At 36.6% G+C, this 24,601-nt stretch overlaps 1 protein-coding gene across 1 annotated transcript in view; it reads left to right on the forward strand.

Annotated features, from left to right (window-relative positions):
* The window catches only part of CSRP2 (cysteine and glycine rich protein 2), a 35,211-nt gene extending 11,181 nt beyond the window's left edge, over positions 1-24,030 (forward strand). Inside the window, exons 2-6 of the mRNA XM_003770942.4 lie at positions 2,990-3,106; positions 11,056-11,224; positions 20,847-20,976; positions 22,597-22,690; positions 23,462-24,030. Of these exons, the coding sequence (XP_003770990.1) occupies positions 2,995-3,106; positions 11,056-11,224; positions 20,847-20,976; positions 22,597-22,690; positions 23,462-23,538 (582 nt within the window). The 5' untranslated portion in view covers positions 2,990-2,994 and the 3' untranslated portion in view covers positions 23,539-24,030. The remainder of the gene's footprint in view (positions 1-2,989; positions 3,107-11,055; positions 11,225-20,846; positions 20,977-22,596; positions 22,691-23,461) is intronic.
* Positions 24,031-24,601: the final 571 nt, after the last annotated feature.

Raw genomic sequence — 24,601 nt, forward strand, 5'->3', positions numbered from 1 at the left:
TGGATTGTTTAAGCAGGAAGGGAATGTTGTAATATAAACTCGACTTCCTGGACTAATTTGATGATCCTTTCTCAGGAGAAACCTGACCCTAAATTTAATGCATACCATTGAGTTGTAAGAATGACTGTAGATCATGCTGAGTTGATCTTAACCAGTTAGAATAGTGAAATTGAAGTTCATTCACTACATTATCTGGAATAAAAAATTCTTCTTTCATTTCTATTAGTAGCACTGACATCTAGTAGTCTTGAAGCAGGAGGGAAACTGTTCCTTTTACTGAAGCTGTGTTCCCTTTAAGATTATCACTCTGAGATTGTATCCCCTTTTCTGATCTCAGAGATCAGAATCTCCCAGGCTCCAAGGAGTCTAGAGACAGGGCCCATCCTCCCAGGATGAGAGAAGTAACTACACTTCAGGAGCAAATCAACTCCCATAGAAATTCTAAATTCTTATTCAATTGAGGAATCCTGGTTTGATCAGCTTGGGCTATGCCAGCTTCCACCAAGATGCACATGTAACGGCTTCCTTCAGCTAAGCTCTTTGCAGATGGTCCAAGCAATTTGCTAGGACCCTGTATGCTGAGCATTCTCTTAGTGCCAAAATTCCATTTCCCAATACCTCTCTGCCACTATACAAGTCACTCTCAAGAAAACTGGTTTCTATCTAACAATAAACTTTCATTTTGCAATTAATAATTCGGGAATAAGTGAATTCTTTCACTTTTAAACCTGTGGCCAATTATAGGGTATTTTAACAATTCTCTTATTGCCACTAACCTCGTTACTCTACCAGGAATTGAGGGGATTCAAACCTCATCATTTTCACCTAGTCAAAGAGCTATTAAGAAGTCACTTTAAAGCTGGATTTTCTTTTCTCAAAAGTATTTTATTTTTCCAATTACATGTAAGTGTAGTTTTTGACATTCAACATTTTTATAAGATTTTGAGTTATTTTTTCTCCCTCTTCTTACCTTCCCCTTCCCAAGACAGCAAGCAATCTGATATAGATATACATGTACAATCATTTTAAACATTTCCATATTAGTTATGTTGTGAAAAAAAAATCAGAACAAAAGGGGAAAACTATAGGAAAGAAAAAAAGCAAACCAAAAAAAATGAAAAGAAATTTTTCTCTCTGAATTTAAATTCATATTCAAAGAAAAAGGTTGAGAACGAGGGTTTAATGGTCTCTTTTTCTGTAATGATGAAGTACCCTTTTAAATTGATAATATAACAAATAGGTCTCTATGGACACCTGCTAATAGACAATCAATAAGATAATGATCTGTCATTTATTAAGCATTTACTAAATGCAGGCACTGTGCTAAGTACTGAGGATGAAAAGAAAGATCAGAACAAATAAGGCTGACAACATGCAAATATGTAAAGGGCTGAAACTTTGAATAGATGCACTGGAATCAGGCAACCAAGCACTTAAGGCTAATTACCAATTGGACAATACTCTATTAGCATATGCTTGGAAAATGAACCTTCCCACTATTCTGTGCTGGCTCTATCTTTTGGTGTATACAGAGAATTGTAGGAGGGATTGGGGGTGGAGTAAAACGAGCCACGATCACGATCACTTTTGCTGGTGGACGAGGAGAAGGGAGGTTGTGGAGAGCTTGTGTCCGTTCCCTTTACTTCTACCTCTAAAGACCAAGGACTTTTGCTTATCCTGACTCCAGCTGATTCTAAGGCATCCAGGGTGCTAACTCGGTCTTCACACAAATGGATATGCAAGTTCAAAATACTAGACTTCTAAATAAATTTTAGAGGAAGTCACCATTGGTATGATGGTGATTGGGGGAGGAAGAGCCTCTTGAAGGTGGTAGTATTTGTGTTTAGTCTTGAAGGAATGCCAAAAGGCAAATATGTCAAACAGATACTTAAACAAACAAAAGACTGTCTTCCTTTTTTTGACTGTACTGGGGTTCATTTCTAAGGGAAGAATTGGCTTTTCATTTTGTTTTCAAGAACAGATTGTTGTTCAAGAATAGCAAGAATAACACCATATTATCTAAAACTACATAAGTGTCTGTATATTGGAATGTTGATTATTAAGAAATAAGGTCTTTTTATTCTGCTTGAGTAGTCATGTGGGAAGGGAGGATCATAAATATTGGCTCATGCAAAGGTAGCTGAGGATCTGGGCTTCCAGCCTCCTGGTGACTTCAGGCTTTTGTTTCAAGGACCATCCTGACCTGCTCAAAAAATGGTTTGTGATGCTATGAAGTAAATTCTGAACTTTGTGCATTCTTACTGACAGGCCTTAGAATAAAGAAATAAAGCTGTACTGTTGGCATCTTTTCTTGACTTTCATCATGGAAAAATACCCCAGATTAGTGAAGCTTAGAAACTTAAATTATCTCCATCTGGAGGGGTGTTTATTGTAGTTATAGTAAACCTTTGTGCATACAAATGGACTTGTCACAGTTATAACCATTGATGATACAATTACTTTAAATCTTGAGCTAACAAATAGAAACCATGCTTTTGAAGTTCAGTGTGATGGTTTCTTTTTCCCCTATGAGTATGTCATAGCATTTTTTCACTAAATGATATGAACTCGACATTGTCGCAAGTGATTTAATCTAATCCAAAACTCTTTACTCCAACAAATCTACTTATTCTCAAGTTTTAACTTCAGGATTGGATGGACAATAACCCTTGATCTGATCTCCACCTTCCTTGGCCAGGAATGAATTCCTGGAGAGCTGTTGTAGTTTTGTGCCTGGAGGCCTATACTGGCCACTGAACAAAATCCTTTATCATGGAGAAATAGTGTTGTATAACAAATCAAACTCCTGAAATGACTTGGCAGCCTAGGATGAGAAAAAATGAGATTATTTTGAAAGGTGGACTTTCTGAACAAAGTTAAATATCCAGTTATCTTGTATTATTTGAGGTTACTGTTATATTTCTGTGTTTTAGTTAAAATCTGATTCCCAAGATATTACAGAAATGTTCTTTTTTTCCCCTCTCTCTAGTCAAAATGCCCAACTGGGGAGGTGGTAACAAATGTGGGGCCTGTGGAAGGACTGTGTATCATGCTGAAGAGGTACAGTGTGATGGAAGAAGCTTCCACAGATGTTGCTTTCTGTGCAGTAAGTAACCTTTCCCTATTGTGACCTTATCTATTAGGGGTTCAGTCGTATAGAGAATGAAGTATGAAGGATTGTAATTCAGCTCTTCCTAACTGAATCTCCCTTCAACTCAGATTTTATCTTCTGAGGAAGCTTTTCCCATCCTGTCTTCTCTGAGATGTCTCTTCCATTTATTCTTATCTGTCTCTGTCTCTCTCTCACACTGTGCGTGTGTGTGTGTCTTTCTCTATCAGTGTTAAAGAGGCTCCTACTTGGAAGCTGTAGAGTAGTCTTGCACTCTGCACCAGCAAAGGGCACAATCGCTTAGATAATCTACCACAGAGAGAGGAGAGGGGAGGATGAAAGGGAGGAAGAAGGGAAGGAGAAAGGGAGAGAGGAAGGGAGGAAGAGAGGGAAGGAGGGAGAGAGAGAAGGAAAGAGAGCAATCTCCCCTATTAGAATGTGAGCTTCTTGAGGGCAAGTGTTTTTGTCTTTCTTTATAGCCCAGCACTTAGCTCTATATCTAGCACATAGTAAAAGCTCTTTAAATCTAGCACATAGTAAAAGCTCTTTAAATAATTCTGCTAACTGACTTTATTGACTGATTATATTAGTAAAGGGAACTTCTTTAACTGATAGTTCCTTCTTCCAGTGAAATCACAGATCCTTTTCCTATCTCCTCTCATTTAACTTAGGTCAAACACCTAAGTGGATAGGATTTCCTGGCTCTGGGAGCTTCATCTAGCTTCATCTAACCCCAAAGGTTACCCTCATAGACCTAGCTAGAGCTAGAAGGGACCTTTTAGGTCAATTAGTTCAACTTTTATAGAAAAGGAATGGGGGCAGAGGAGTTGCTGATGACCCCTTTCCAGCATTACAAAGCATGGATTTGAGCCTCAAATCCAATATTCTTCCTACTAGACAGAGCTAGAAGTATCTTCTATTCAAAAATACTTCTATCCAGCTTAACCTCCTAATTTTACAGAAGGGTAAAGCTAACTTAACTGAGATTACATGGAAAGGAGCTAAAAGACTCTTTTAGGGCATTTAGTTCACCCTCAAAATCAAACAAGGTCACCCTAATATTGAATTAGGAAGCTCTGACTCAATCCAATGGTTCTTTCTAGTCTACCAAGTTATGTAATATTTTTAACAATCTTCATTCCCCTCCCCCACCTTGTTTGAGCCCTATAACCACTCTGGGAGACAGGTGCTATCATTATTTCCCTTTTAAAAATGAGGAAACTGAGGTAGACATAAGTTAAATGACTTGTCCAGAGTCATACTGAGAGTATCCAAGATAAGATTGGAACGTGGATCTTCCTGATTCCCAGTACAGTGATCTGTCCACCATTTAGTTGGTGGCTTCTAAAATAGATAGGATAGTCTGTCCATAACCCTATCCATGAAACATTTCTAGCTTGGTAGGTTATCTAAGAACCAGTACCCTCTGCTAGTTCAAGTCTATGATAGATCAAGACTACTTTGAAGCTTCCAAGTAGTAGCCTCTTTAAACACTGGTAGAGAAAGACCACACACACACACACACACACACACAGATTATGGAGCACACAAAGTCAAAGATGCTTTCATTCCTTGGGTACTTCTATAACATGGAGAGTGGAGTTGTTAATGGTAAGTATGAGGCTTCCTTATCAACTCTGATTACTTCAATAAAGACTGCTGCATGCGGTTTACCAGGAAGAGATGCAGAAATAAGGAAAACAAGTTCTCTTTTCCCTGTGGAGCCCGTATCCTTGTAGGGGCTATGTTACATAGGCGAGCAAATTCTGGATAAGCACTGGATGGTGGAATTTCATCAATCTAAGGAGATTTTAGTGAGCAGTTTCCACTACAAATGGAGCATGACACCTCCTTTGTAACTTACAATCTTAGATGTTGAAAGCATCAAGAAGAGAAGTGTTTTATTTAAGGTCATACAACTACCAGGGATTAGAGGCAGGGCTGGAATTCAAGTCTTCCTGGGACAAAGGCCACTTTTTACTATTCTATGCTGATTTTCAATAGCATATTGGCTATTTATAATATTGCATATTACTGTTATTATTGTTGGTTAGTATTCAGTTATGTCTGACTCTTTGTGATCCCAAGTATAATGCCATTTCTTTTTCCAGCTAACTTTACAGAGGAGGAAATTGAGGCAAATAGATTTAAGTGATTTGCTCAAGATCAAACATCTAGTAAGTATCTGAGCTGGATTTGAATTTAGATCCTCCCAACTTCAAGATTGAGACAGTCAACAGGAAAAGGGACTAATTAAGGGGGATCAGGAAAGACTTCCTGATGGTGGAATTTTAGCTGAGATTTTTAGGAAGCCAAGAAACCTAGTGGTGAGAGATGAAGAGGGAGAGCATTCCAGGAATTAGGGATAATAATCAGTGAAATGTCAGAAGATGGTGTGCCTTCTGAAGAACAGCAAATGGGCCTATATATGTTTGCAAAGGATGGGGTGGAATGTAAAGTGTAAGAAGACTATAAAGTAGAAGGAATCCAAGTGATAAAGGATTTTATTTGATCTTGGTGTTAAGAGGGACCCTTAGAGTAATCTAAGTAGAGGAGTAATATAGAGCAGAGCTTTAGAAAAATCACTTTGATTCTTGAGTAGAAAATGGATTGGAGAGAGACTTGATAGAGAAATATTTCAATTACTTATAAGTATTATTAATAAGTAATAATAATAATACAAGAATTATTAATAGTATTAGTTTTTGTAACTTAAATTGTAGATTTCTTTCTTGAAGGACACACAGATAGTTTGAAAAAAGAGTGCCATACCAGTGTTGGGTGCTAATACTAATGAGTATATTCCCAAACCAGCATGTAACAGATATTTGTGAGCAAACTATACAGTAATTTTCCTTTATACAGAAGATAGTAAAAATTGATGAGAGAAAGAGTGGAACTAGAGTGTTTGCTTTTCTTGTCTAGGTGTCCCTTATTCCCTCCTCTGTCTCACCTATTAGCCTTCCAGACTTTCTTTAAGTTCCAACTAAAAACCCATCTTCTACAAGAAGCCAAACCCTCTTAATTCCAGTGCCTTCCCTTTATCAATTTTTTCCTTTTAATCCTATATATGGTTTGCTTTGTACATATTTATTTGTATGTTGCCTTTTTATTGGATTCTAAATTCATTGAGGGCAGGAACTGTCTTGTGTCTCTCTTTGTAGTTCTAGCATTTAGCATAGTTCCTGGCACATAGTAGGTGCTTAACAAATGTTTATTGAGCAACAGATTGATTGATGGATAGGAAGTGTGGTTTGTTGAATAGAGGGCTAACTTTGGAGTCAGGAATATATAGAATTCAGGTCCTGCCTCACACATAATATGTATGGGACCATAAATTAGCCCCTCATCTTCTTAGTGCCCCCTGACAAGTTACTGAGAACAGGTGCCAACATGAAGCAGGTAGAGTTCACTGTCCCATCAGAAGTTGCCCATACCAATGATAAAAATCCCCAGAGATAAAAATCTCAATTCTAACTTTCAATTAAACGTAATTTTACTGCATTTTAAAGAATAAAGAAAGAAATGTCTCATTTGTTAAAAGTAAAATTTAAAATTCCTGATGTCAGTAAAGATTTGATTCAATTTCAGTGATCTTTTTTCTTAATTAAAAGAAAAATGCACTTATTCTGATATATTTTGTTTGTAAGGGAAATAAGGAAAAGACAGCATACACATACATTTATTACAACAAAAGATTGCAACTAAGATTTGGCTGGTTTATTCAATTTCATGATTCTTAAGCTCCTCTTCAAAAGGCTTATATAATATTGTCTGACTGGATCTACTTCATTGGTTTACTGGAAGCTTTTCCAGTTTCATCACTTTGAGCATAACTAGATTGAATGACCTGGTCTTATAGAAAATTCTCACTGCAAAAAATCAAAAGCAGCACTACTTTTGCTGCTCATCTCTCTGTCATAGGAGAAAGTTTTCTTTATAGATTAAATTTAGCTGTCCTTTTGAAAGAAAAAACAAACCCATAGAACATTTATTTCTTCAATAAAAAAATTTACTTTCCAAAGCATTAGTGAGTTAAGGGAGAATGTAAGACAAGAAGTTCTTTACAAGAAAACCTTAAAAGGTCCCACTTATTTTAAATGTCATCTCTTATTTCTAGCAGGAGGTGAATGGCTCAATGGATAGAGGACTGTGCTTCAATTCAGAAAGATTCCAGATGCAAATCTTGCCTCTTGTTGCTAGCTGTATGATCACAGCCAGGCTTTCTGAGTTTCAGAGAATCCTAAAGACTAGCACTTTTTATAGACCAGGTGACCTGTGCTGCAAGGAAGTTTTCATACAATGAAATTACAAGTCCTTAACCTTGACACAGTTGTGTTTAATTAGATTCTTCCTTGTACAGCTCTATCCTGTGATAACCGCATATTTTAAAATCACCCGGAGTCAGGAATTCAGGTTAAGGGAAAATCTTCAATCTTTATTCTCAGTAGAGGTGAAGAAGGATCGGAGGTGAAGGGGGGATCGCGATAGCAATGTGTGCAGCTGCTTCAAGAAGCCAGCCAGCAGTCTCTCCCTGCCTCTCTTCCTCCCCTCTGCCTCCATCCACCAAAATCATCATTTCCTATAGAACACATCAGGATTTGCACAAAGAGTGGGCGGGAGCCATTCTTTCTCCAAGCATATATATTAGTAGAGTATGGTCCAATTACTATTTAGCCTCACGTGCTTGGGACTTCAGTGCATCAACTCAAGCTTCAGCCCATTACACTATCCCAATTTCTAGTGCATGTTTTCATTGGACTGAAACCAATTGCCATTTCTTATATAATTATAACTTTGAGTAGTATATGTTCAAATACATTAAGCTACTTCACAGGAGTCATTATTCATACTAAAGAGGACTCAACTGTGCCAGTCATTTCATTCAGTATAATAAACACTTATTAAAAAACTACTCTGTAAGACACTGTACATGGCGTGATTTTACTTGTTAATTCCTGAGTTTATTTGTCTCTGAAGTGTGACATATTTTGAAAAAATTTGACCTTGGAGCTATAAGAATTTAACATGTGTATATATGTAAGCATATACATATTTGACTTATATTCATACTATATATGTGAATGTCAAATAAGAATTTGGCATATGTATATAAAGATATATGCACATAGTTCATATTTTATATATGCGTGTGTGTGTGTGTATTCAAGAATTTCTTAAATAGTGATTTTGTGTGATGAACTAGAAATGCAAAGATGAAGCAAGATATAGTCCTGTTCTCAAGAGGCTATAACAAGAGAAAGCTTGGCTTAGTGGGTAGTGAGCTGGCCTCAGAGTCAGGAAACCTGCATTACAGTCCTTATGTCAAATACTTCTCCTACTCTTCCTCCTCCTCCTCTTCCTCCTACTATTCTCACCACCACCATCACCACTACCACTACTACCACTACTACTACTAATTAAATTTTCAGTTATCTCTAATTCTTTATAACTCCATTTTTTTTTCCCATGGGGTTTTCTTGGCAAAGATATTGAAGTTATTTGCCATTTCCTCCTTTAGTTTATTATTTTATAAGATGAGAAAATTGAGGCATACAGATTAAATTGCTTGCCAAGGGTCACACAGCTAGTAAGTGTCTAAGACTGGATTTGAACTCAAATCTTCCTGACTCTAGGTCCTTCCACTGTCCCATTTAGCTGTCCCTAATATTAATAGTTAACATTTTTATGGAGCTTTTAAAGCTTGCAAAGCACTTTGCAAATATTATCTCATTGGTCCTCCCAACATCCCTGAGAGTAGGTGTAATTATTATCCACACCCTGGGTCACACAGCTACTCAGTGTTTGAGGCCAGGTTTGATCTCAATCTTCTTAACTTCAGAGTTCTCTCTTCACTGGCCACCTAGCAGATTTCAGCTATCCCTAATTAATACAGAGAAAGGTACAAGAAATTATTATGCTCCCTTCGGCTTAGAAAAGATCTAGTCCAACACTTTATTTTACAGATAAGGAAACACTGAAACTCCGAAAAGAAAAGTGACTTTCCCACAATCACAAGATAATAGATAACAAGTCTGGAATTCAAAGAGAGAGCTTCTGAATCACAAATCATATGCTCTTTCCACTGTAATACATAAGCTTTCCATAATCATGGATGGAGGGCTGATCCCTGGTTTCAAATCCTATCACTAGATGACAAAAGAGCAGGGCTCAACTTCTCAAAATTCCCAAGAAGCTCTGAGACTTTTAAGATATAAATAAGTTAAGTGGAAATCAATCTCTCCCTCTTCCCCCCCTCTCTTCTCCCTTCTTCCTTTCCCTCTCCCCCTCCTCCTCCCCTTGTACAGTCCTTTCCCTTATGTTATTGTATCAGTTCAGTTCAGTAAACACTCTGTCAGACGTTGAATTTCCAAGCAACAATGTTTATTAAACCCTGAATCAGGTTTGTTTGGTTTTTTTTTTCCCTTTCTTGGGCATTTACCATATGTAACGTTATACACAAGCTGCCCATTTATAAATGTTATGTTTCTATCTAATGTGTAGGCTGCCAAAGAACACCATTTAATTCTTCTACCCAAAATAATTTCTTTAGCTTGCAAATTATGGAAGTTGCTCATCTGCTATAATTTAATTTCAATTCTGCCAGGATGGGTCATGGGGGTAGAAGCATGTTTTTTACTAAACTAATATTCTGGTTGCTAGAGATTTTTCTGTTGCCAAGTTGTAGCCCTAGAGAGTTCCCAGTATTTCTTTCTCAAACTCAGTTTAAACTTTTGAAAGTGTATTAATAGCAGGAAAAGATGTGCTGGTTTTATGTAAGGGATATCCATCAGGGCAGTTGCTGTCTTGTGCTTTGTAGTACATTGTATTACAATGACTGATTAAAGGGTAGAGAAAGCTATTAATTCTTTTGATTCGTGCCAAATTGTGACTTTACCATCAATAAGATAATGATTATTATTATGAAAGTCAGGATGCTGAAATGGATTGTGGCCTGTTTTTGGAATTAGGGAGATTTTGGTTGAAGTCATGCTTTATGACATGCTAACCATATATCCCTGGCCCTTTATATATCACTTAGCCCTTTGGCTACTCCAAACAATTCTTTAACCCAGGGATTCCTTACTTTAGACATCAAGAAAAATAAATTTGACGATTGTATTTTCATAATCTTTGGTTTCCTATGTAATTCTTTATATTTTATTTCATACATTTAAAAACAATACTTGATAAGGCGTCCAGAGATTTCACTCTAGGGGTCCAGGACACAAATAAAGGTTAAGAACCTTTCCTCCTAGACTACAAGTTATAAAGTAATAAGTGGTTTGCCTTGGGACTGAGAAACTTCACAAAGAATTTCCTATTGTCTTAGGGTAAACACACACACACACACACACACACACACACACACACACACTAGCTGATATTCATATGATACTTTTAAGATTTGCAAAACTTTTTACATTCATTATCTCACTTGATTTCACCACAGTGAAGAATAGTTGCTTTTGTTATTCCCATTTTACAGATACGGAAATTGAGGTTCACAGAAGTTAAGTGGTTTGCCCATAGTAATAGAGATAGCAAGTGTTTAAGATGGGATTCCAAACCAGATCTCTCTTTCCAAGTACAACAAACAAATACACTATAGACCACTTTGGAGAGACTTGTGGGATAAGGGTATAGAAAAGTGAGAAACAATCATAATATGTGAAGGTAGGCCATGTTTCTAGGTTAAAGCCTAAGGCTATTCCAACTAAACTCTGAATTTCCACGATTTAATATCAAATACCTGAAAGCCCCAGAGTAAAACAGAGCCCTCTCTTTATTTGTAGGGCTAAATGAAGCTTACCTGTTCTACCATTTTCTGGCTTTGGGACAACACTCAGTGAATGACATTTGTAGCTAATTGTGTATACTGTCATTGTTCTGAGAAAAATGAGCTCCTATGGGACATTTTTCAGATCTCATTTTTTCCTCCCCAGTGGTTTGCAGGAAAAATTTAGACAGCACAACTGTGGCAATTCATGATGATGAGGTCTACTGCAAATCCTGCTATGGAAAGAAATATGGACCCAAAGGATATGGCTATGGCCAAGGAGCTGGCACGCTTAACATGGACAGAGGAGAGAGACTGGGCATCAAAGCTGAGAAGTAAGTTGAAAGTTGTAGTATCTTCAGAAGTGAGTTTAGAAAATGGATGTTCAATGAATAAGTATTTGAGTTTCACACATATTTTGAAAACTTCTCTATTTGTTAGTTTTATGTGGTTAATCTCGCTAGTTCTTCAGTCAACAGGAATTTATTGAATGTTTAGTATGTGTAGCTACTGTGATACAAAAAAGCTAAGTTAGCCTCTTCCTTCAAGGAACATTCTAATTTTAAAGCAAGATGAATTCCAGGTAGTTTTGAAAGGAAATGTATTTAAAAAAAAAAAAAAAAAAAGGAAATGTATTAGGAGCTGGGGATACTTCTTGTAGATGAGTCTTAAAGAGGAACTAGGGATTTCAAGAGCTAGAGATGGAAAAAGAGAAACTTCTCAACTTGGATGACAGTTGATGTAAATGCAAAGAGCATCATTGGGGAGGGACAGCAAGTGGGCTAGCATGGCTTTTGTTACATTGTACATGTTGTTGAGTCATTTCAGTCATGTCTGACTCTTCATGACCCCATCTAAGGTTTTCTTGGCTGGAGTGGTTTGTCATTTCCTTTTTTTAAAAAATTATAATTATAATAATAATAATTACTATTATTATAAATTTTTATTGTCATAACCCAAGCCAGGGTAATTTTTTTTACAACATATCCCTTGCACTCACTTCTGTTCCAATTTTTCCCTCCCACCCTCCACCCCCTCTCTTAGATGGCAAGCAGTCCTATACATGTTGAATATGTCGTAGTATATCCTAGATACAATATATGTGTGCAGAACCAAACAGTTCTCTTGTTGCACAAGGAGAATTGGATTCAGAAGGTAAAAATAACCCAGGAAGAAAAACAAAAAATGCAAACAGTTTACATTCATTTCCCAGTGTTCTTTCTTTGGGTGTAGCTGCTGATCAATTGAAACTGAATTAGGTCTCTTTGTCAAAGAAATCCACTTCCGTCAGAATACATCTTCATACAGTATCGTTATTGAGGTATATAATGATCTCTTGGTTCTGCTCATTTCACTTAGCATCAGTTCATGTAAGTCTCTCCAGTATTCTCTGTATTCCTCCTGCTGGTCATTTCTTACAGAACAATAATATTCCATAACATTCATATACCACAATTTACCCAACCATTCTCCAATTGATGGGCATCTATTCATTTTTCAGTTTCTAGCTATTACAAACAGGGCTGCCACAAACATTTTGGCACATACAGGTCCCTTTCCCTTCTTTAGTATCTCCTTGGGGTATAAGCCCAGTAATAGCACTGCTAGATCAAAGGGTATGCACAGTTTGATAACTTTTGGGGCATAATTCCAGATTGCTCTCCAGAATGGTTGGATTTGTTCACAGCTCCACCAACAATGCATCAGTGTCACAGTTTTCCCACATCCCTTCCAACATTCATCATTTTTTCCCTGTCATTTTAGCCAATCTGACAGGTGTGTAGTGGTATCTCAGAGTTGTCTTAATTTGCATTTCTCTGGTTAATAATGATTTGGAACACTTTCATATGAGTGGTAATAGTTTCAATTTCATTGTCTGGACTTCTGGCCAAAGATGGTGGTGAGGAGGCACACAGTTGTATAAGCTCTGCATTTTCTCTCAGAATCCATCTCATTACAAGCCTCTGAATTAATGCTTGACTGAAAAAAAAAACCCACAAATAGTTACCAAGAGAAGACATCCTTGAGATTCGCCAGGAAAGGTCTGTTTTTGCTCAAGGGCGGGAAGGTTTTAGATTGGGCACAGGCTGAGGGCAGCAGCAGCAAGAGCTCGGTGGGCAGCTCATAGCCCAGCAGACCACAGGGGCTTGGGGTGTGATCTCAGCTGTCTCTGCGGGGAGAGCTTTGCTACAGGATTGGATACTTTGCCCTGGCAGCAAGTCAGTAGCCCAGCAGAGAAGCTAAAAACACTGGGGCTGAAGAATACAACCCCAAACAGCTGGAGTTTCCGGGGACCTGGCCACCCCTCCCCCACAGGGTCTCAGCACTCTCTCAGAGTCTTAGAGTGCAAGCACAGAACAGTCCTGCTAGTGCCTCGCTGATGCCCCCGCAGTCTGTAGAGGAAGCTTGGTAACAACCACCTAGCCCCTCCCCACAAAAAGCAGATTCCATTTGGGGTTTTTTCTTTTTTTCTTTGTCATTTCCTTTTCCAGCTCATTTTACAGATGAAGAAACTAAGGCAAATAGGATTAGGTGACTTGCCCAGAGTCATACAGCTACTAAGTATCTGAGGCCAGATTTGAACTCTTTTTAATTGGGGCTCAATATTTTGACCATTGTACCACCTCTCTACCAAGGGTATCACAAACTTTGAAGAGCATATGGGTTCCGATAGTTTCTCTATGGGATGTATATATCTATTTCAATTTTAGACTTTGGGAATTTTTTTGTTTTTGAATACTATGGCACTTAGATCCTTTTCTGTTCTATTCATTTCTGGGGTAAGTTTGCCTTTTGAAGGCAGATTGTAATTGGCTCTATACATTAGATTTGCCTCTCAGTTGGTTTGGATGGGATGGGTGCTAGACCCCTTTTCCCAAATTAACTAATCAGAAAAATCTTCAGGTACTTAGAGGAAAGCATTTATTTCGTTCCTGCAGGGAGAGGCTCAGCACACCCAAGAGGAATCCCAGCTCCCACCATGTTGTGCTCGGACCCAACCAGCAGGAAGTAGAACACCCGGTTAAATAGCAAAAGACCCAAGGCTTTTCATTGGATAAACTAAAAAGAAGTAACCATTTTTGACTAATGGTCACCAATGTTGTCTGTTTCCTATTTGTCACATCACTTCCTGTAATTTCCTGTCACTGACTTGGGTCTGACCTTTAGAGACCTAGGTCCAGAGAGCATGTGACTTCCTGAAACCTGAGGCCCAAGGTATCATCTTCTGGCTTTGGGAATAGGGATCATGTGATTTAAGCCTAGTCTCATAAATAGAGAAAACTTTGCCCAATCAGTTCCATTCAGATTGATTCTGATCCTATTCTCAGAGATATCACTCCACTCTTTACTTAAAGTGAAATAACAAACAAAACAAAACAAAACAAACAAAAAAAACCTCCCAATACTTCTTGGTAAAGGGTTGACTCTTATGGCCTAAGACAGTCAAGACTTACCACAGTCTGATCCTTTTTTGCTTATCTAACCTCCCTCAGATGGACCTTTTATTCTCATCATCCTGTCTTCCAGACACCTGTCTCTCATTCTTTGCTTTTAGAATGTCCTTCCTTCTAAGGAGACAGAGCTTCTGCATCTCTTAAGGCTTTTCCTGCTCAAGGCTTTCTTTTCCCAGGAATTTTTCCTGAAAGTTCCCAAGTTCACATTGAATTTTTCTTTCTCTAGGTTTGAGCACCACTTCTTGGAGAAAGCCATTATCATTGTTATATTTAATTTATCACTCAAATTAAACACCAAACAAAATCTACATTTTTGCTCAAACTTAGTGACTTACTGATTGCTGTAGAAATACTATGGCACTCCTCAAGGCTGTTTACTCCACCAGGGTAGATCACCACCAATCCAGGTCTGCCCCATCTTGTATAGCTCTTTATTCTGAACAAAAAACAAAACAAAACAACTTAAGCCATTTCTATATACAAGTGGTTGGTACAGGAGAGGATTTTATATGAAACTGAAAATTTTCTTTACATAGAACTAGACTAATGTTCTAAGTTATTTTTTGTTATTTAGTTGCTGAGTTTTCATCTGTATGGGAGAGTTCCCAGATGTGGAAAATCCTTCTGCATTGCATAATTTAACTAAGTCAAATTAAGGGGTCCAAGAGTATTCCTTGGGATTTTGAGAATTTTTATATATGGAAAATAGGGGTGAGAATAATATAAGCTTTGTCTAATTTAAAACTAGCTAACTAACAAATAGTTTATTCTTTAGCCTACTAAATCAAAACCAAACATTTGCATAGAAATAAATTGTCCTAAACTCATTTTAGTCAAGTTGCTTAACAGACTTGCAAAGGGATGACTAAGAATCCTCAAGCTTCAAGAACAATAGGCTTAAATTTTTTTTGAACCTTTAATTGATGATTTCTCTTCCTCCCCAAACTGTATTCCCTTTATTTACATTCCTCACTATATGGATCCTATTTCCTCTAAGGAAAGGCTTTTTTCTTTTTTTTTTTTTTAAACAATTGTTAGAAGTTTCCTGAGTGAATAAAAACAAAAATTTGTTCATTGTAGTAATTCCTGGAAATCAAATGTGAAGAATTAGAGGGAGACTTTTTTTGAAATGTCCATAAAAAGTTAAGGTACTATCTCAGGGGATACAATGATGGTTGACAATGCAAAGCCTTCTTCTTGAACCAGTTGTTTTGTTTCTAATGGAACTCCTCACATTAATATGTACTCCTCTTTATCCTCTCTTTTAAAATTAGAAGTTATTTGTAAGTGTGCATAGGATACAAGATTACTTTTGCAACAAGGTAAAAAAAAAAATGTATTGTCATTGGCCTTGGACTCTGAAACCTAGCACTGGTTTATAGAAAAGACTGACTTTATGGTTTAAATAACAGATTTCTTTGTATTTTATACAAATGTCATTAATTTTTTAAAAATTGGTGTCACTTCTTAACTTCCCTTTTGTTGTTCAGTCATTCCTGTTGTGCCTGACTCTGTAACCCAATTTGGAGTTTTCTTGACTGGAGTGATTTGACTTTTCCTTCTTTAGTTCATTTTGCAGATGAGGAAACTGAGGTAGAGAAGATTATATTTTCCCAGAGTCATACAGCTAATAAGTATCTGAAGCTGGATTTGAATTCAAGAAGGTTCTAGGCCAAGCATTCTAACCACTTCACCATCTTTAGTTGCCCCTAACCATATGGCGATAAAACCTTCAGTATGCAGAATTTTCATGAAGCAAAACAAACCAACATATTAGACATCTGATAATGTTTGTGACATTTCATCTTCATACTCTTTCACTTCTACCTGTTATAAACATTTTTGTAGATGTAGGATCTTTTTTCCTTCTGGCTTTGACTTTGGAGATGTGTACTTCATAGTAATATCAGTGGGGCAAAGAGTAGGCACAGTTTGAAAGACTTGGCTACTCTGATGAATATAGTGATCCAAGACAATTCCAAGGACACATGATAAAAAAATACTATCCACCTCCAGAAAAAAAAAAAAAAAAACTAATAAACTGAGTGCAAATTGAAGTATAATTTTCTTGCTATAATTTTCTTCTTATAATTTTTTATTTTTTTGCTTTTTTGGCAGTATGACTAATATAGAAATGTTTTGCATGATTCCACATATATAACTGATATATTGTTTTCTCCCCAGTAGGTGGGGGAGAGTGGTAGGGAGGGAGAAAATCTGGACCTCAAAATTTAAAAAGAAAGGAATGTTTAAAAAACAAGTAATAAATTAAATAGGGGGGGAAGGGTAAAGTGTGATTTATGACTTTCTAGTATATTTATAAAATGTTTCCCAGATTTCCTATTCATTTTATATCAATTTATACACAGTCCAATAAAACTTGCTCTTGAATAGTTCTTTCAAGTCTGTGAACTTGAAGCTCATAATGTTATGCCATTACTATGGCACAGTGGATAGTGTCATGGAGTCAGGAAGACCCGAGTTCAAATTTGGCCTCAGACACTTGCTGTGTGACCCTGGGCTAGTCACTTAACCCTGTTTGCCTCAGTTCCTCATCTGTCAAATGAACTGATGAAGTAAACAGCAAACCACTTCAGTACCTTTACCAGGAAAATCCCAAGTCCTGTCATGAGTCAGGTGCAAGACATGACCAAATAACATAACCCACCATAACTGAATACTTTCCACACATTAGACTTTTAGCAGATTTTTAAATACAGTTTTATTCATATATTTTGTTCTTACATCAACATGTACTTTGAGGATATGAACAGACAATTTTCAGATGATGAAATTGAAACTATTTCCACTCATAGGAAAGAATGTTCCAAATCACTATTGATCAGAGAAATGCAAATTAAGATAACTCTGAGATACAACTACACACCTGTCAGATTGGCTAAGATGACAGGAAAAAATAAGGATGAATGTGAGAAAACTGGGACACTGATGCATTGTTGGTGGAATTGTGAACGAATCCAACCATTCTGGAGAGCAATCTGGAATTATGCCCCAAAAGTTATCAAACTATTCATACCCTTTGATCCAGCAGTGTTACTACTGGGATTATACCCCAAAGAGATACTAAAGAAGGGAAAGGGCCCTGTATGTGCCAAAATGTTTGTGGCAGCCCTCTTTGTAGTGGCTAGAAACTGGAAAATGAATGGATGCCCATCAATTGGAGAATGGTTGGGTAAATTGTGGTATATGAATGTTATGGAATATTATTGTTCTATAAGATATGACCAGCAGGATGAATACAGAGAGTCTTGGAGAGACTTACATGAACTGATGCAAAGTGAAATGAGCAGAACCAGAAGATCATTATATACCTCAATAACGATACTGTATGAGGATATATTCTGATGGAAGTGGATTTCTTCGACAAAGAGAAGATCTAACTCAGTTCCAACTGATCAATGATGAACAGAAGCAGCTACACCCAAAGAAAGAACACTGGGAAATGAATGTAAACTGTTTGCATTTCTGTTTTTCTTCCTGGGTTATTTCTACCTTCTGAATCCAATTCTCCCTGTGCAACAAGAGAACTGTTCGGTTCTGCACACATATATTGTATCTAGGATACACTGTCACCTACTCAACATGTATAGGACTGCTTACCATCTGGGGGAGGGGGTGGAGGGGAGGGAGGGAAAAATCGGAACAGAAGTGAGTACAATTTCACACAAATTAAGTCTGATCTAACCAATTGGAAAAATATTAAATGCTCTTGGATAGGAGCAAATATAATAAAGATGACAATATTACCTAAACTAATCTATTTATTTAGCGCTATACCAATCAGACTCCCAAAAACTATTTTAATGACCTAGAAAAATAACAACAAAGTTCATATGGAAAACAAAAGGTCAAGAATTTCAAGGGAATTAATGAAAAAAAATCAAATGATGGTGGCTTAGCTGTACCAGATCTAAAATTATATTATAGAGCAGCAGTTACCAAAACTATTTGGTATTGGCTAAGGAATAGATTAGTTGATCAGTGGAATAGATTAGGTTCAAGGGATAAAACAGTCAACAAATATAGCAACCTAGTCTTTGACAAACCCAAAGATCCCAGCTTTTGGGATAAGAACTTACTGTTTGACAAAATTGCTGGGAAAATTGGAAACTAATATGGCAGAAACTAGGCATTGATCCATACTTAACGCTATACACCAAGATAAGGTCAAAATGGGTTCATGACCTAGGCATAAAGAATGAAATTATTAATAAATTAGAGGAACACAGGATAGTTTACCTCTCAGACCTGTGGAAGGGGAAGGTCTTTATGACCAAAGCAGAACTAGAGATCATTACTGATCACAAAATAGAAAATTTGATTATACCAAACTGAAAAGTTTTTGTACAAACAAAACTAATGCAGACAAGATTAGAAGGGAAGCAATAAACTGGGAAAATATTTTTACAGTCAAAGGTTCTGATAAAGGCCTCATTTCCAAAATATATAGAGAATTAACTCTAATTTATAAAAATCAAGCCATTCTCCAATTGAAAAATGGTCAAAGGATATGAACAGACAATTCTCAGATGAAGAAATTGAAACTATTTCTAGTCATATGAAAAGATGCTCCAAGTCATTATTAATCAGAGAAATGCAAATTAAGACAACTCTAAGATACCACTACACACCTGTCAGATTGGCTAAGATGACAGGAAAAATAATGATGATTGTTGGAGGGGATGCGGGAAAACTGGGACATTGGTGCATTGTTGGTGGAGTTGTGAACAATCCAACCATTTTGAGAGTAGTTTGGAACTATGCTCAAAAAGTTATCAAACTGTGCATACCCTTTGATCCAGCAGTGTTACTACTGGGATTATATCCCAAAGAGATTATAAAGAAGGAAAGGGACCTGTATGTGCACGAATGTTTGTGGCAGCCCTTTTGTAGTGGCTAAAACTGGAAACTGAATGGATGTCCATCAGTTGGAGAATGGTTGAATAAATTGTGGTATATGAAAATTATGGAATATTACTGTTCTGTAAGAAATGACCAACAGGATAATTTCAGAAAGGCCTGAGAGACTTACATGAACTGATGCTGAGTGAAATGAGCAGGACCAGGAGATCATTATATACTTCAACAACAATACTATATGATGACCAGTTCTGATGGATCAGGCCATCCTCAGCAACGAGGTCAACCAAATCATTTCTAATGGAGCAGTAATGAACTGAACCAGCTATGCCCAGAAAAAGAACTCTGGGAGATGACTAAAACCATTACATTGAATTCCTCAATCCCTATATTTATGCACACCTGCATTTTGATTTACTTCACAAGCTAATTGTACAATATTTCAGAGTCTGATTCTTTTCTACAGCAAAATAACGTTTTGGTCAGGTATACTTATTGTGTATCTAATTTATATTTTAATATATTTAACATCTACTGGTCATCCTGCCATCTAGGGAGGGTGGAGGCGGTAAGAGGTGAAAAATTGGAACAAGAGGTTTGGCAATTGTTAATGCTGTAAAGTTATCCATGTATATATCCTGTAAATAAAAGGCTATTAAAAAAAAAAAAAAAAAAAAAGTGAGTACAAGGGATAATGTTGTAAAAAAAAATTACCCTTGCATGGGTTCTGTCAATAAAAAGTTATTAAAAAAAAAAAGAAAGAAAGAAAATAATATATAAAAGAACAAAAAAAAGCAATAAAATTTTAAACTTAAAAAAAAATTTACTTTAAAACGTGTCCTCCTAGAGACCCATCCTTTACAGAGAATAAATTAAAATAAAACAAACAAACAAAAAAACCCCATCAAACTATCTGGCATTATAGGCAGAGTTCCAAACTCACAGTCCCCTATTTTTGTAACAATCACAAAAAAAAAAAAAAAAAAAAGCAAAAGCAAGGGAGTGCCTACTCATCTCTTCTCCGTGAGCAAACTTGAACATTATTACTTCATAGTATTTGGTTTTTATTGCTTTGATATTGTTCAGATTTCTATTTACCTTGTTGTAATGATTATAAATATTTTCCTAGTTCTCATTGCTTCACTTTCCAAAAGTTTGGGTCTTTCTGCAAGTTTCTGTCTTTCCATGTTTTTCTGTCTTTATCATACATTGTCTTTTTTTTTTTTTGCTGCTGAAGCAATTGGGGTTAAGTGACTTGTCCAGGGTCACACAGCTAAGATATATTAAAAGTCTGAGACTAGATTTGAACTCAGGTCTTCCTGACTTCAGGGCTGGTGCTCTATCCATTGTGCCACCTAGATGCTTCGTATATTGTGTATTATAGCATAGTAATATTCCATTTTATTCCATTATTTCAGTTCTTTGTTCAAAAAAAAAAAGAATGTTGCTATAAATATTACGGAATATACAGAGTTCTTTTGTCATTGACTTCTTGAGCTATCTTTTAGCAGTGAAATATTTGAGTCAAAGAGTAGTGTCACTAATCACTTTCTTTGCATAGTTCTTTTGGTGCCTTTTGGGAAATCTGACCTGATTTTCTTCTATCCTCATCTCCTATAAGTGTGCAACCTCACAGGCCCACAACAAATCCTAATACTTCCAAATTTGCTCAGAAATTTGGAGGAGCTGAGAAGTGTTCCAGATGTGGGGATTCGGTGTATGCTGCAGAGAAAGTAATAGGAGCAGGAAAGGTAAGATACTTTCTTATATTTGCCAAATTTACCTACTTTTTAAACATGTTGACTTAAAATGCTAGTAGGATATTTTCTGGAAACTTCTTCTATGTTGACCTCAGACACCTACTAGCTGAGTGATCCTGAATAAGTCACTGAGCCTTGATTGCCAAGAAATAAAGGGGGAAAAAAGAAGGAAGGAATTTCCTCCAGGCATTTGGAAGTGGCATCATCAAAATCATCATCACAATAATAAATGCATTTATAAAATTATTAAAGTATGTTATTATAGCTGGCATGTATAGCACTTTAAAGTTTAAAAAGTGTTTTACATGTTATGAACCTCACAACAACCTTGTGTAATCAATGTTATTTTTCCTATTTTACAGATGAAGAAACTAAGGCTAAGAAAGGTTAAGTTACTTAGTAACTTAGTCACATTGCTAGAAAGTATCTAAGGTAGACAAGAATCAAGTCTTTTTTAACCCCAAGACCCACATCTAAAGCTGCCTATTGGAATACAGGAAACATATTGGGGATAGGTAATTGATTATGTTGTACTTATGTAGAGAGATGATTATTGGATTCATGAAACAGTGAGATCACTAAGAGATATTGTAAGGAGACAAGAGGATAGATAGAGCCCAGAACTGAGCTTTGGAGGACATCCAATTTTGGGGATGGCAAGTTGATGAACCAATTAAAATGGAACTAAGAAGACTTCAATTGTAGTCAGAAAGATGAGAAGACAGTGGGTTGAGAATAATGTCATGGAAACCAAGGGAATGGAGAGTATCTTGGGGTTCTTAATACGGGGGTCAATAATTTGCTTTTTAAATTTTGATAACTACATTTCACTATAATTGGTTTCCCTCGTAATCCCATGCATTTTATCTTTATTATTCTGAGACAAAGAGCATAGATTTTATTCAGCTGCCATTGTGGTCCAGGCCCCTTCCTCCTACACCCATAAGGATGATTGATAAAGTCAGGTATTATAGAGAGGAGAAATACTGAGAAGAAGCAATTGGAGTTAGTAGAAAAGAGAATAGGTAAGTAATCACAGCAAAGTACTAGTCGAATTTGAAAGGGTTGATAACTGAATGGGTAAAACAAAATGGGAGTTTGGCAGTGAAAGAAGAGGAGAAGGTTGTGGTGGAAGCTTGAGGGAATAATAAAGTCAAACATAGGGAGAAATTTTAGGTAAGAGAGTAGGAATGACTAAATGGCCAGGCTCCCATATGATAGAGAAGGGTCTACAATGGTCAACCCCAAGAGGTTGGCCTTGGCAAAGCATCTTAACTTCAGAGACTGGGAGCAGAGAGGAAGCAAAGTAGCAGTTTGCTTCATTTTTAGCCCTTTTAACACTGCAGATCCAATTCTTTTAGCTCATATTTACATATGTATTCAAAATTGTTAACATTTTCATTTGATTCTCAACAACCACCTGTGAAGTAAGTAGTTCAAATATGCCCATTTTATGGATGTAGAAACTGACTTGAGGTTACATGACTTCCCACAAGTCATAGTAGTGTTAGAGTTGGTGTCTGACCCCAAAGTCATCTTCCACAGAATGCATGGCTATATCCATGCTGCAAGCTTCTCACATGGCTAACTAACTTTTTCTTCTTTTCTAAGCCTTGGCACAAAAATTGTTTCCGATGTGCCAAGTGTGGAAAGAGCCTTGAGTCAACAACTCTGACAGAGAAAGAAGGGGAAATCTATTGCAAAGGTAAAAAGATTGAACACTTCTCAATGATTTGCTTATTAACTGATTCATTACTATTACTAGTTAGATAAATGCTCCACACAGGTTCTCCCTGTAACTGAAAAATGGAGATATGATGCTTGTTTGCTTGCTAGAATGCAGTGGAGAAAATGAACCTGGCCTCAGGGTACTTCCAGACATGATAATTCATAAATGTTTAAGGGTGATATTTTGAAAATGTGGAGTAGTTTACAGAATCAGTCCCATGAAAACAGATACTCAAAGAGCCTTGTGGTAGATAATCTAGTCTTCATCCAGATAGGTGCTTCTTCCTATTTTAATAGTTTGAATATATATGTGTGTGTGTGTGTGTGTGTGTGATATTACATATTATATATGTATAATTATGCATTATGCTATAATTAAACGTGTAATTATATTGTATAATTCTATATTCATGTAAATATTATATATTTGTATATCCATATATATCTGTAGGTACATGTATACATATACAATGTATATATGTATGTATATGTGTATATACAGATATGTGTGTGTGTGTGTGAGAATTTCCATTTTACCTGTTATACCCCCCAATGCCAGGAATGAAATTCTGGTATTGACTTGTTTGGGACATATTTCATTGTCTTGGATAGATTAGGCATATAAAGCATAAATATCTTGGAATTTTTGTGCAAATTGATGTGAGTCATGGAGTGGGAAGGTTAAACAACTTTTAAAAATCCTAACAAAGCTTCATGAATAATTCTTAAGTTACCATATTTCTCATAGGTTGCTATGCAAAGAACTTTGGACCAAAGGGCTTTGGTTATGGCCAAGGGGCAGGAGCACTCGTCCATGCACAGTAAAAGCTAAGACCGGGAGAACTAAAGCGCTATGCACTGAGACTTTGTATCAAGGCACAGGGAATCTCTTAATAGTAAACTACTGTGAAAATTATACCAGCATATGTATACTGTTTGTTACTATGTATTTGGAGACACTTAATTTGCAGGAAGAAAGCATCGGATTTAGTCTTTCTGCTTTCACTCCTGTGAAAATTATACCAGCATGTGTATATTGTTTGTTACTATGTATTTGGAGACACTAATTTGTAGGAAGAAAGCATTGCATTTAGTCTTTCTGCTTTCACTCCTGTGAAAATTATACCAACAATACCAGCATATGTATACTGTTTGTTACTATGTATTTGGAGACACTAATTTGTAGGAAGAGAAAGCATTGCATTTAGTCCATTTAAAAACATATTTACTCTGATTTTAACTACATAGCATTTGATTAGCTTTTTTTTTTTTTTTAAAGAATCTTTGTTCTTTAAATAAAGTTTCTTATGCTTCTCATCTTCAGTTGTATTTTTTCCAAAAACTTTGTTTTAATTTCCGGGGGGGGTAAGGGGGGGAGAGAGAAGGGGGGAAACGGCAACTGTCCTCTCCCTATGTTTCCCTATTATTAAAATGAGTCCAGTAGGCACAACTTTTATGATTCAGCAGATCATAGAATTTAAAACTAGAAAGGAAATTTGGAAACCATTTTAGTCTAGGGGTTCTTCAATTTTAAGAGTCCCATGGATATTTGGAAGGGAGAAGCAACATGTATGCATATAAGTTTATACAACATGTAGAATGTTCAAAGTAACCCCCAAAGGAAAAGCAGACGCAACAGAGAAAACGAGAAAAGGATTGCAGAAAGTAGCAGTTAAGCTACATCCTGAAGGAAGACAGAGATTCTAACAGGCAGGTAGTAGAATGGAAAACAATTCAAGGACAGGAGACCATGTTAGGAATGCAAGTGGGACAAAAGGGTGAGACTCTTAAGTTTCACAGAAGGGGCTGATGTGTGAAAAGAAAGGAGTAAGGAGGATAGTGATATCCAAAATAGTATTTGAGAAGTTTAGAAGAGGCATGGGATTTG

This window comes from Sarcophilus harrisii, chromosome 5 (genome assembly GCF_902635505.1).
Source record: "Sarcophilus harrisii chromosome 5, mSarHar1.11, whole genome shotgun sequence".
In the NCBI taxonomy this organism is placed as follows: Eukaryota; Metazoa; Chordata; class Mammalia; order Dasyuromorphia; family Dasyuridae; genus Sarcophilus; species Sarcophilus harrisii.